The sequence below is a fragment of the Colossoma macropomum genome, unplaced genomic scaffold, assembly GCF_904425465.1.
Source record: "Colossoma macropomum unplaced genomic scaffold, Colossoma_macropomum, whole genome shotgun sequence".
NCBI classification, from domain to species: Eukaryota; Metazoa; Chordata; class Actinopteri; order Characiformes; family Serrasalmidae; genus Colossoma; species Colossoma macropomum.
The window spans coordinates 42,072,387-42,085,206 of NW_023494793.1; the positions used below are offsets into that span (position 1 = coordinate 42,072,387).

At 40.9% G+C, this 12,820-nt stretch overlaps 1 protein-coding gene across 1 annotated transcript; it reads left to right on the forward strand.

The window, feature by feature from the left end:
* Positions 1-2,638: 2,638 nt before the first annotated feature.
* Positions 2,639-12,065, forward strand: ccdc181 (coiled-coil domain containing 181). Its single transcript, XM_036578093.1, is given in 10 exon segments — positions 2,639-2,771; positions 4,676-4,831; positions 6,167-6,323; positions 6,684-6,811; positions 6,813-6,911; positions 7,314-7,355; positions 7,357-7,803; positions 8,735-8,881; positions 11,065-11,222; positions 11,473-12,065. Coding segments are annotated over 9 exon segments (1,452 nt in total). The 5' UTR covers positions 2,639-2,771; positions 4,676-4,729; the 3' UTR covers positions 11,645-12,065.
* Positions 12,066-12,820: the final 755 nt, after the last annotated feature.

The window sequence follows — 12,820 nt, forward strand, 5'->3', positions numbered from 1 at the left end:
ATTATATGTAAGTGTTCAGATCAGCTGCCCTGTTTTGTCGTCTCAGACACTCCTCTTAGTGTTGGAGTGAATGGGCGGGGCTAAGTATCTGTAGCCTGAATGGGTGGATATCTGTAAATATGTTGGTTTTTGTGACATCACAAAAACAGCCTTAGTTTCCTTATATGGCCTGAACGGCCTCAGGAGTGAATGGTCTATATTTTAACTATAACAGTGTCTGTATATTACACCAAACTCTCACTGACATGGGCCTTTAAAATGGTTTGTTTTGTGATTTCTTTGTATGTATTAATATTTATGTGCCTCACTCATGCCTAAAATAAAATCTATAATCAATGTTGACATGCAGGCTAACTCTAAACGAGGCTAAAGGTTGTGCTTATTATGTAAAATGATTATAAGGCTCAGGAAATGGTGCTAATCTGGGATTATAAGCAAGATGTTTAGATTAATTGGCTTCCTGTGAAAAGGCGCTGTGATCTCCTGCACTCTGTCTCAGACACAGACACACATAAACACGTTTGGTTTGATTTTTTTTTCCGTTGTAATCATGTTGTTTAACAAAAATAGACTACGTCTGTGACTCACACTATCTAAGGCTGTGTCCCAATTTCGCCCCATAGTTCCCTACAGAGTAAGTTTACAAAGTGAGTGACCTGAATAAACCAGAAAGCGTACGCTGGCTGAATCCCAAATTGCCTCCACACAGGACGCACAGTGTTATTTGGCTGTAAAAGTTGTTTTTATTTCGAGACCTGTGTAGTGCACTTTATAAGGAACAAGGCGTGGTTTGAGATCGAGCCTTCCTATATGGTGCACTACATAAAATAATGACTTCTACAGCCAAGTTTACTACAGAGAGCCATTTGGGATTTCAGCCAAAGTGATTTGTTAGTGAGTATAAGATCTGTAGTGTTTCTATAAGACACTTTAAGAGATCTATAATGCTGTATAATGCTGCTCTATAGCAATGTGCAATATGTTGGCCTCTGTACAATAGTACTGTCTTATATATGTCTATGGTACTTGTGTATTATCCCATAATAAACTCTGATAAAGCCTGAAATAACTATAAGATTCTTTGTATGAAATCTGTAGAAATTCATACAGATCTTCTTCATAAGGAAAGTTTAGTCAAAAAAAAAAATATTTTTCTCGCTTTTCTTGAAATAAAAGACTTTAATGTAGTACGTAAACATTGGTAAAGTTTTTAAATGTGCCATACAGTCTATATTCAATGAAATTAAGCTGCCTGTTTTGAGTTCACTTTTTTGTGATGTCACAAAAAGCCAACACACTCAGATACAGTATGTCAGCTTTTTCAACCAACAGCAGTTTAGTTTCGGCCTATCATTCTGAAGTTAAAAGAAGTATTTCAGCCTGCCGGCCAATCAGACAAGAGCTCATTTACATATGCCAGTCTTAAAGTAACAGTAGCAAAAACAGTCTGTTTAATTCTAAGGGATAAAGAGAGGTTAGAAAACAGTCAAGGAAAACTGAATTACGACTGTTTTTGGTTTGATTCACCGGTTCGATCCCCTGATCCGACAGTATGTGACTGAAGTGCCCTTGAGCAAGACACATAACCCCCAACTGCTCCCCGGGCGCTGTGGATAGGGCTGCCCGCTGCTCCGGGCACGTGTTCACTGCCCCCTAGTGTGTGTGTTCGCTAGTGTGTATGTGGTGTTTCACTGCACAGATGGGTTAAATGCGGAGGTGAAATTTCCCCGTTGTGGGATTAACAAATGCGAACTTTTCACCTGGAAAAACTTATTTAAGGTTCACAATCAGACCTTAAAACCACTGTTGGAGCTTTGAGGGAACATTTACACTGTTTGTACCTTGATGAACAAAAAATGTGCCTGAACAGGACCTTTATTTCTAACAGTGTCAGATCAAATAGGTCACATAATTGAACTGATGTCCCTCAGAGCACATAGGGTTAATGTATCAAGAGCCACTGTCATTTGCAGCACCGATCACTAAGGCGTGTGATTAAGCTAATATTGTAAGTTATATTTGGCCAGATCTGCTTTTGGAATCGACTCCACCGTTGCATCAGTTGGAATCGGAATTAGAGTCGACTCCAGAGTTTCTTTTTTATTTTATTTTTTTATTTATACGATGACAGAATAGCAGGATTCAGCAAAGCTCAACAAAAAAAAGGAAGACAAAGAAAAAAATACCATGTGATTTAAATAAAAGTGAAAAGTTTTAGCACAACAATAGATTCACCAAAGTTCTTGTTGTGCAAATTTGCAAATTCACTAATGCAGATATGTGATCAGGTCTGTGTGTAACGTCATACGTGGCGAATTTCACCTTATGTAAATAAAATTTTACTGAAATTTTCTTAGATCAAGATCATAATAACGTGCTCATCATTAAATTAGCATTAAAAACAGTAGCTTCTAAGAGGAATTCTAGGAGTCTATAAAGAAATCGAGACAAAAACAGTGAGACAGTTCACCTCAGTGACGTCAGTGGTCAGTGGATGGTGCGGTTCACTCTGGGAAACCGTAGCTGCAGTAAATACGCGGCCGCGGTGAACGCGGCCTCAGGCTGCTGTCAGCGCATGCGCGCTCGGGCCGTGTTGTACGTCTCCATGACGACACCTGCTCCGGGCGGCTTGTGGGGATTAAAGGTGAAGTGTCCGCGCGCACAGGTGAGCGGAAAAGAAGAGCGCGCGTGCAAACAGAGCGGCTGATAAACAGAGAGACAAACTGACTGGTATTCACCTCTAAACACCGCGAGCGGCGTCACCTCTACAGGTGAGTTCATCACCCCTCAGGGCTCGAGCGAGCGTCTGAGTGCGCGAGAGAGTGACTGAGTGCGCGAGCGCGTTCAGCCCAGCCAAAACAGTCAACACACAGAGACACACACACACACACTGACCTTAGGACGGCTTTGACTTCTTTTACTTTCTAAATAGACCCCAAGGAGATCTATACATGGAAGCCCACCACTGTCAAGTGGAGGAGAAAAAACATCAACTGTGGATTTCCTCACCTTCTCGGTTTCTGACAGCAGTATGTTAAAATATTGACTTAGTATCTTGAAATCATGACTTATTTTCTCAAAATGTTGTCTTGGTCTACTGACTTATCTTCATTAGAAGAATCGGAATCTCAGAATAATGACTTATTTTTCAAAGTAATGCCACACGATGTCATTATAACGACTTATCTACTCAAAATATTGATTTACTATGTCAAAATAATACTTGATTCCTCAAACTATTGACAGCATATCAAAATAATTCCTTATTTTCTCTAAACATTGTCTTACCAGGTCAGAACAATGACTAATTTTCTCAAAATGTTGACTTCTTATGTCAAAAACAATGACTTGTTTTGTCAAAATGATGACTTAGTGTCTTACTATAATGACTTATTTTCTCAAAATATTGACTTAGTATCTTGAAATAATAACTTGTTATTCTGAAAAAAATATTTGCTTTCTTGAAATTTGGTAAGCCACTCTTTCTTTCAGCATAGTATCTTAAAATCCCAAGAAAATAAGTCATTATTTGGAATACTGTCAATATTTTGAGAAAATACGTCATTATTACGAGATACTAAGTCAAAATTTTGACTTAATCATTGTTTCATCATAGGAATTCAATATTTTGAATATAGTTTGACCAAGTCAATATTTTGAGAAAATAAGTCATTATTATGAGATATTAAGTCAATATTTTGAGAAAAGTCATTATTTTGAAATTCTAAGTCCATATTTTGAGAAAATAAGTAATTATTATGAGATATTAAGTCAATATGTTGACATTTCTGTCAGAAACAGTAGATATTGTGATGTTCCTCCTCTGCTTGGTGAGAATGGGCTTCTGTAGATAGACGCGCTGCAGTGTTTACGGGTGAGCGTCGGTCACTAGACCAGTAGAACATATGGCAGCAGGTGCAGCAGCTACTGCAAACATGGTACATGTGTCATCTTTATGTCTCTGTAGTTAATTACAGTGGGATTCATAACCTTTAAAATCATCAATTTTAATGCTGAGTGTTATAATGTATACACTGGTATACTGGTGTCACACGGTACTGATAATAATAAGCATTATATCCATGAGAACAAGCTGTTCCTTAAAACTTTACTGACTGACTTGAAGAACAAGTTAAATCCATAAAAGGTAAATAAATAGTCAGTTTCCTTTCTTGAAGTGTAGTTAAAGGGGAATCCCACCTACTTTTGAAAATGTCTGGATAGTTCAGTATTTGAGATGTAAACAGAGTGATTCAGAGTGGTTTGGTGTGAAATGGTTCAGATGTCTTTACAGTGGTGGTGATAGGAACCAGGGGTCGCCATGACTACAACACAAATATAGACGTTTTATTTACTATCCAGACCCACCAGTGAACCTACACGAGTCTTCTGAGCTTATATGGAATGTTGATGATGGGAAATAGTGGAAAATCTGAAAAAATAAGTTTTCATTGGGGACTATTTTAGCTACGGAGTAACTTTCTGTGAGGGAGCTTTTAGAGGTGGACGTCTGGTTCCTATCACCACCACTGTGAACAGTTCTGACTCTGTAAGTTTCTCTAGAACAGAACGTTTCACACCAAACTACTCTGAACGACTCTGTTTACATCTTACAACCGTTTAATTATGCATAGTAAAAATTCCCCATTTGTAAATTTGTATTGATTTCTTTCAGTGAGAGGAGAGAGAGAGAGAGAGAGAGAGAGAGAGAGAGAGAGAGAGAGAGGGGATGAGTGTGGCGGTGAGCAGTAACGTTCAGGAGGAATATGAGGACGACTTTGAGAAAGATCTGGACTGGCTGATCAGCGAGGAGAGTAAGAGTGAGGAGCAGGTGAGCGTGTTTGAGCACATGCTGTGCTGTGTGTGAAATCCATCCTGCTGACACACACTTTCACTCAGACACACAACTATTACATACATTATTAAACACACACACTCTCTCTATGTATCTGTCTCTGTTTACACTACGCTCACTCAGTAACCCACACTGAGCCTCATATCACTCCTGTCCTGCTTTTATTCTACTTTTACAAACTTTAACGCCTTAATCTGCAGGATTTTTTTTGTTCAGGTATTAGTCTTAAAGGAGTAGTTCACCAAAAAACAAAAAAAAATACATTTGTACTCGATCAGCCGAGTCACTCCGCTGCTTCTTTAGTTCTGCAGCGGAGTGACAATGATAATCTAATAAAACCTAGTTATTTTAGTTCCAGTGCAAAATTAAAGAAGACAGACAACAAACATGACTTTTCTTGTCATCGACTGTATTTGGAGTAACAGTGCAATTTTTTTTTTTGGTGTCTGCTATGAATTATAAAGTACCTGCTGTAAATTATTCAGTATCCACTATTAGTTATTCAGTAACTACTATGAATTATTCAGTATCTACTGTGAATTATTCAGTTTGTACTAAATATTATTCAGTATCCAGTATTTATAGAGTTATTTAGTATCTACTATGAATGATTGAGTACCTACTATGAATTATTCTGTATCAACTATGAATTATTCAGTACCTACTGTGAATTATTCAGTATCTACTATGAATTATTCAGTATCTACTGTGAATTATTCAGTACCTACTGTGAATTATTCAGTACCTACTATGAATTATTCAGTATCTACTATGAATTATTCAGTATCTACTGTGAATTATTCAGTACCTACTGTGAATTATTCAGTACCTACTATGAATTATTCAGTATCTACTATTAATTATTCAGTGTCTACTATGAATTATTCAGTATCTACCATGAATTATTCAGTATCTACTATTAATTATTTAATATCTACTATGAATTATTCAGTATCTACTATTAATTATTTAATATCTACTATGAATTATTCAGTATCTACTATGAATTATTCAGTAACTACTATGAATTATTCAGTATCTACTATTAATTATTTAATATCTACTCTGAATTATTCAGTATCTACCATGAATTATTCAGTATCTACTGTGAATTATTCAGTACCTACTATGAATTATTCAGTATCTACTATTAATTATTTAATATCTATTTTGAGTTTTTCAGTAAATACTATGAAATTATTCGGGAACTACTTTGAACTAATGTGTACATTCTGTAGTTGTGACGGTGAGGATTTGTGTTTAAAGCTCTGAGACCTCAAAGAGTTAATGCCTCTGTTGTCATCATTACAGGAGGATGAAGACATTGAAGCTCAGATAGACAGAGAGTTAGAAGAGGATGAGGAGAGAGTGAGGGAGGCTGACGAAGGGCGGAGTGAGGGGGTCGCAGAGGATGATGGAGAAGAAGAAAGATGGCCAACGCCCATGGAGCCGCTGGAGGACTCTGATGGTGAATGTTTCAGATTAGTGTTATTCTGTTTATTCTGTTCTGTTCCTTTCTTTACACTATGTGTTTGTTTGGTTATCTATCTATCTATCCGTCTATCTATCTATCTATCTATCTATCTATCTATCTATCTGTCTATCTATCTATCTATCTATCTGTCTATCTATCTATCTATCTATCTATCTATCTATCTATCTATCTATCCATCTATCTATCTATCTATCTATCTATCTATCTATCTATCTATCTATCTATCTATCTGTCTGTCTGTCTGTCTGTCTATCTATCTATCTGTCTATCTGTCTATCTATCTATCTATCTGTCTGTCTGTCTGTCTGTCTGTCTATCTATCTATCTGTCTAGTTGCTGCGACGCAGGCTGAGGATGATGACGAGGAAGAAAAGAAAATGATGCTGCAGAAGATCGAACAGGCCAACAGGCAGCTGCAGGATCAGGAGGTTCCTGACCAGACGCGCCGCAGACGGCTGCAGTTTCAAAGACACGTTGGTGGACTTGGTAGTGCCAGCTCAGGACTACAGCTCAAACAGTCTGCAGAGCGCCCCCTATGGGGACTCCAGTCCTGTGCCGGGGGTAAGAAATCTGGAAAGCAAAAGCAAATTTCCCTCGCTTTTTTTAAATCAAAGTTAACATTAAAAACAAATTCAAAACTAAGCTGCGAAATCGTTTCTGGGCGGCGGCGTTTCTGGATCCTGTTCATATATGGTTTCTTCTTTGTATCGTAGTGCTTTAACTTGCATTTAATATGTACATCATTGCATTGAGTTTTTATTTACATTTTGCACAGCATCCCAACTTTTTTATGTAAACAGGATTGTATATAAAACCACACAAACGTTATAAATGCACTTGGAGGGCTCTTTAAATCCACATTCGCCTGCACAGAGTGCTCTCATGCCATCAAGAGAGAGAGAGAACCAGTCCATTTGCTGTTGTATTAACTGAATTCATGTCGATTGTCCTGTTCTGTGTCAGGTGGACCCTGAAGTGGACGGCGACGTGTCCGGTCAGATGCTGAAAGCTGAGGATCTCTCCGCAGGAGGAGAGCCAGGGAGTGGATGTAGGGAGAGAGGGAGCGAGAGAGGGACGAGTACTGGTGGAGAAGGATGGAAAGTTTGACCTGGTCAGTCTAAGAGAGGTGGAGAGCCAGGGCCTGCTCCCGCCTCTGCCTGTTTCCCATAGCGACGGTCCTCGGGGATCCCCACGACTCGAAACCAGCAAAAGCCCCTCTTCTTCCCCGAAACCTGCGGCTCCTGAACCCCTACATGTCCCCAAACCTCCATCACGGCCCCGAGCGCGGCCAAACTCAGCCAGCCATACGTACAGAACAGCAGGCAGGCCGGGCAGCAAGCGCAGGGTCCAGTCCGCTAACGGAGCTCCGACACACGCCACCTTCACCCTCTCACCACAGCAGAAAGAGCTACTGACCAAACAGCAGCAGAAGAGAGAGAGAATGGCCAGAGAGGTGGGCACACCTATGGGACGGAACAATATGGAGTGATTATAATTAAAGTTTAAATTATATTTTTTATATAATAAAAGAGTTTGATGTCATTTGTAACTGATGCATTTACATACAGTTGGATGCAGTAGTTTGGACAAACGAGTCAAATTACATGTTCTGTTGAGTAAAAATGCACTGACCAGCCACTTCATTAAGTCCACCTCCTTGTTTCTACCCTCTTTGTCCATTTTATCAGCTCCACTGACCATATAGGAGCACTTTGTAGTTCTACAATTACAGACTGTAGTCCATCTGTTTTTCTTTGTTATCTGTTCTTCAGTGGTCAGGACCCCCATGGAGCCTCCCACAGAGCAGGTACTATTTGGGTGGTGGGTCATTCTCAGCACTGCAGTAACACTGACGTGGGTGGTGTTAGTGTGTGTTGTGCTGGTCTGAGTGGATCAGACACAGCAGTGCTTCTAGAGTTTTTAAACACTGTGTCCACTCACTGTCCACTCTATTAGACACTCCTACCCTGTCAATCCACCTTGTAGATGTAAAGTCAGAGACGATAGCTCATCTGTTGCTGCAGTTTGTGTCGGTCATCCTCTAGTCCTTCATCAGTGGTCACAGGGCGCTGCCCACAGGACGCTGTTGGCTGGATATTTTTGGTTGGTGGACTGTTCTCAGTCCAGCAGAGACACTGAGGTGTTAAAAAACTCCAGCAGCACTGCTGTGTCTGATCCACTCAGACCAGCGCGACACACACTAACACACCACCACCACGTCAGTGTTACTGCAGTGCTGAGAATGACCATGTTCAAATGTAAGTCAGATCAGAAAAGACTGACAAGTGCCATAAATGTAAATGTTCACATCTACCGGTTTACAGTAATAATGCTCATCCAACACGATCTCTCTCTCTCTCTCTCTCTCTCTCTCTCACGGGCAGGAGGAGGAGCGGAGGCGTGAGGAAGAGGAGCAGAAGCGTCAGGCCAATGAACTGGCCTTCCGGGCGTGGTTGCTGAAGAAGAGGCAGCAGCTGCAGGATGAGAGGAGAGTGCACAGAGCTCAGGAGATGGAGAAGATGAGCTGCAAGGTGTGTCCAGCAGGGGGCGCCAGCACATTAACAACCCACACAGTCCACCTTTCTCAGTCCTCCAGGAACAATGGCAACGTGTTTTACAGAACAAGTATATACTATGTGTGTATAACTGTACAACTAAGACACAAGTACAGTTATACAACATATGACAGTGGTTTATTGAATCACTCTTAAAAAAGACGGTTCTTCAAGGGTTCTTTAGTAAAGACAATGGTTTTATACAGAACCATGAACACTCAAAGAACCCTTTGCATGATTAAAGGGTTCTTCGCATGGTGAAATTGTTCTTTAGATTGAAGGAGAATGTGACGTAGATGGTTCTTTGTAGAACCTTTTTGTAAAGGATTCTATGTAGCACCAAAAAGAGTTCTTCTATTGTTATGATGTCAAGCTTGTAATAATAGAAGAACCCTTTTGGTACTATATAGAACCATTTTCAAATATGTTCTACACAGGAGCATATAAAACACATTCTCCATCAATCTAAAGAACAATTTCACCATGCGAAGAACCCTTTAATCATGCAAAGGGTTCTTTGAGTGTTCATGGTCCTATGTAGAATCATTGTCTTTACTAAAGAACCTTTGAAGAACCCTCTTTTTTAAGAGTGAATGGATTAGTGAGTGGCTTGATTTGATTTTTGAGTGTTTAGGAAACAATGCAGTGCAATTTGTGAAATCTCAAATTTCAACACAATTAAATTTGATTAGATTGTTTTTTTTATTTCATTAATAATTATATTCAGACCCAAACGTTTACGGTTTTTGGGAGGAGTTTGTTGATTCTCTCTCTCTTCTCTGACCGAGACATACTTCCCCATGGACCCTGAACGCCAGCTCTAAATTCCCCATTACAGAAAGTTCCTGTAAAATATGGCTGGCTGGCTTAACAGCAGCAAAAAAGTTATCGTCCAGCATTGGCCACCCCCTCACAACCTGTCCATACATCACTGGCTCAATACCTTATTGGATATCTTATATCTTGGACTATCATCTGTAAGGATTAGCAGTGCTGCCCCTAGAGCTCTGGATACATGGATTCACAGAATATCTAAAGTCTGGACCCTTAGGCTTGTTTACCTATATGATGTGTTTAAGCTGTGAATGATGTAACTCAATTTTCATGTGTCCTATGTTGCATCTATGATCAGTTTTGTTTGTAAGTCCCGTGTGTGTGTGGGTCGGGGCTGGAATGAGGGGGGTTGTTTGTGTTATTTTTTAATTTAAATGGGAAATAATTAAAAAATGAACCACAAAAAAAAGATGTTTAGAAACGTCACGGGGAACCAGTTACCCAGTAATAATAACATGAACTACATTTGCATAACTTTTGAACATTTAAACTGTAGCTTTTCATGGTGAAGTGAAAAACAGAAACAGAAGTGAGTCAAATAAAGACAAATAAAATAGGCAGAAAAACAGAATAAAAGTACAACAATACAATAATATAAACCTATCGTGGAATAGCATGCCATTAAAAACCAGTTAAATGCTAAAAGTAAACAAAAACAATTTTAGATTTTTTTTTAATCAGTGATAGACGAAGCCTGACGAGTATTTATTGATAGTATATTCCACATAAATAAAAACAAAAGGCTGCTTCATCACTCCTTTCACATGTGGAACAAGGAGGATGATCTTAAAGGGCCCATATCCAGCTTTTCTCTTGTATTTTATATATATTTTCCCCTGAGATTGTTTATGTGTGTATCAAAAACTGTCCTAGTTCATTTTTACATGGCTGTTTTCCAACCTTTCTTTATCCCTTAGAATTAAACAGGCTGCTTTTCTTACTGTACCTTGAAGACAGATGTATGTAAATGAGCCCTGTTCTGATTGGCTGCCTTGTATTGTGCAGCAATAATAAAGCAGTCCAGGCTGAAACGCTCCTTATAACTTCAGCATGAATGGATGAGGCTGTTGACTGCTGTAGGCCGAACAGGTGTATAGAGGTAAATGAGTTGGTTTTTGTGACATCACAAAGCAATGTTTACACCCTACTTTAAAACTAATCTTTCAAAAAGTGAGGAACATTCAGTTTTCTATGATATGGGCCCTTCAGTGTACCTGAAAATGTTATTTTGACTTAAAAAAGGTTTCATGCTTATTGCTGGATGAGATTAGCTGAGGCTCTGTCTGTCTGTCTGTCTGTCTGTCTGTCTCTCTGTACGTGTGCAGAGGGAGTGCTGCGATCCAGAGGAGGCATTTAAGCTGTGGTTGCAGAGGAAGCATGAGCAGCAGCTGAAGGAGAAGCAGCTGGAGGAGATGAAGAGGCTGGAGCAAGAGAGCAGCATCTACATCCACCGTCCAGAGGAGTCCGAGAAAGCCTTCAGACTGTGAGTGACCACTGCAGTGTGGAGAACAAGGGAAAATACTGGAGTACTTGTACTTTGTTGCTGAACTTAAGTATTATTTTGGAAAATTTGTGCTTCGCTCAGAAGAAACGGATTAACGAGTGTCTACAAACTTTTGGACATGCAGTGATATAATTTGATGGAAAGTCTTCTTTTACATCTTTGTCATGTTTTTGTCATTTTCACTGGCAGAGAGTTGCTGGACTCTGAAACGGCCTGTGCTTTCTTGCAGGTGGTTGAGGAGGAAGCGGGTGGAGAAGCGGGCGGAGCAGCAGGCCGCTCGTGAGCGTTCCAGGAGGCTGGTGTTCGAAGAGCGGCGGGCCAGGCGCATGCGGGACCTCCTCTGCACCGTCAATGAGATCCAGTCCTTCCGCTTCACCGACCCTTACAGCTACAGATTCTGAACTACTCCTGTACTGCAATCACCATGGCTACCATAACTCAACTCCTTCAATACCGCTGTCACCACAGCTACCATAATTGAGCCCCCCAGTTCTGCATGAACCATGGCTACAACAGCTGAGCCCTTCTGGTTCCACAGTTACCACCACTACCAAAACTGAGCTCCTCCAGTTCCGCAGTCATGACAGCTACCATAACTGAGCTCCTTCAGTTCAGGGATCACCATGGCTATGACAGCTGAGCCCTTCTGGTTCCACAGTCGCCACTGCTACTATAACTGAGCACCTGAAGTTCCACAGTCGCTACAGGTACCGTAACTGAGCTCCTCCAGTTCCACAGTCATCATGACTACCATAACTGAGATCCGCAGTCACCACGGCTACTGTAACTGAGCTCCTCTAGTTCTGCACTAACCATGGCTACAACAGCTGAGCCCTTCTGGTTCCACAGTTACCACAGCTACCGTAACTGAGCTCCTCCAGTTCCACAGTCACCATGGCTAACATAACTCAGCTCCTCCAGTTCCGCAGTCACCACAGCTACCATAACTGAGCTCCTCCAGTTCCACAGTCATCATGGCTACCATAACTGAGCTCCTCCAGTTCCACAGTCATCATGACTACCATAACTGAGCTCCTCCAGTTCCGCAGTCACCACGGCTACCTTAACTGAACTCCTCTAGTTCTGCAGTCACCACGGCTGCCTACCATAACTGCACTCTTTCAACACCACTGTCACCATGGCTTCCACAACTGAGCTCCTGTACTTGTGCAGTAACCACAGCTACCATAACTGAGCTCCTCCAGTCCTCCAGTCACCACGGCTACCATAATTGAACCCCTCCAGTTCCATAATAAGCAAAGCTACCATAGCTAAACCCATCCAGTTCCGCAGTCACCACGACTACCATAACTGAGCCCCTCCAGTTCCGCAGTCACCACGACTACCATAACTGAGCCCCTCCAGTTCCGCAGTCACCACGGCTACCATAACTGAGCCCCTCCGGTTCTGAAGTCACCACGGCTACCATAACTGAATTTCTTCAGTTCTATGGTCACCACGGCTACAGCTGAGCTCCTCTAGTTCCGTGTGTTTTCCGAGTTGTGTCACCTCATAGACAGTAGAGATTAAAGTGCTTGGCTGTCAAGCACATGAACAAATGAGCGACTCCATTCTTT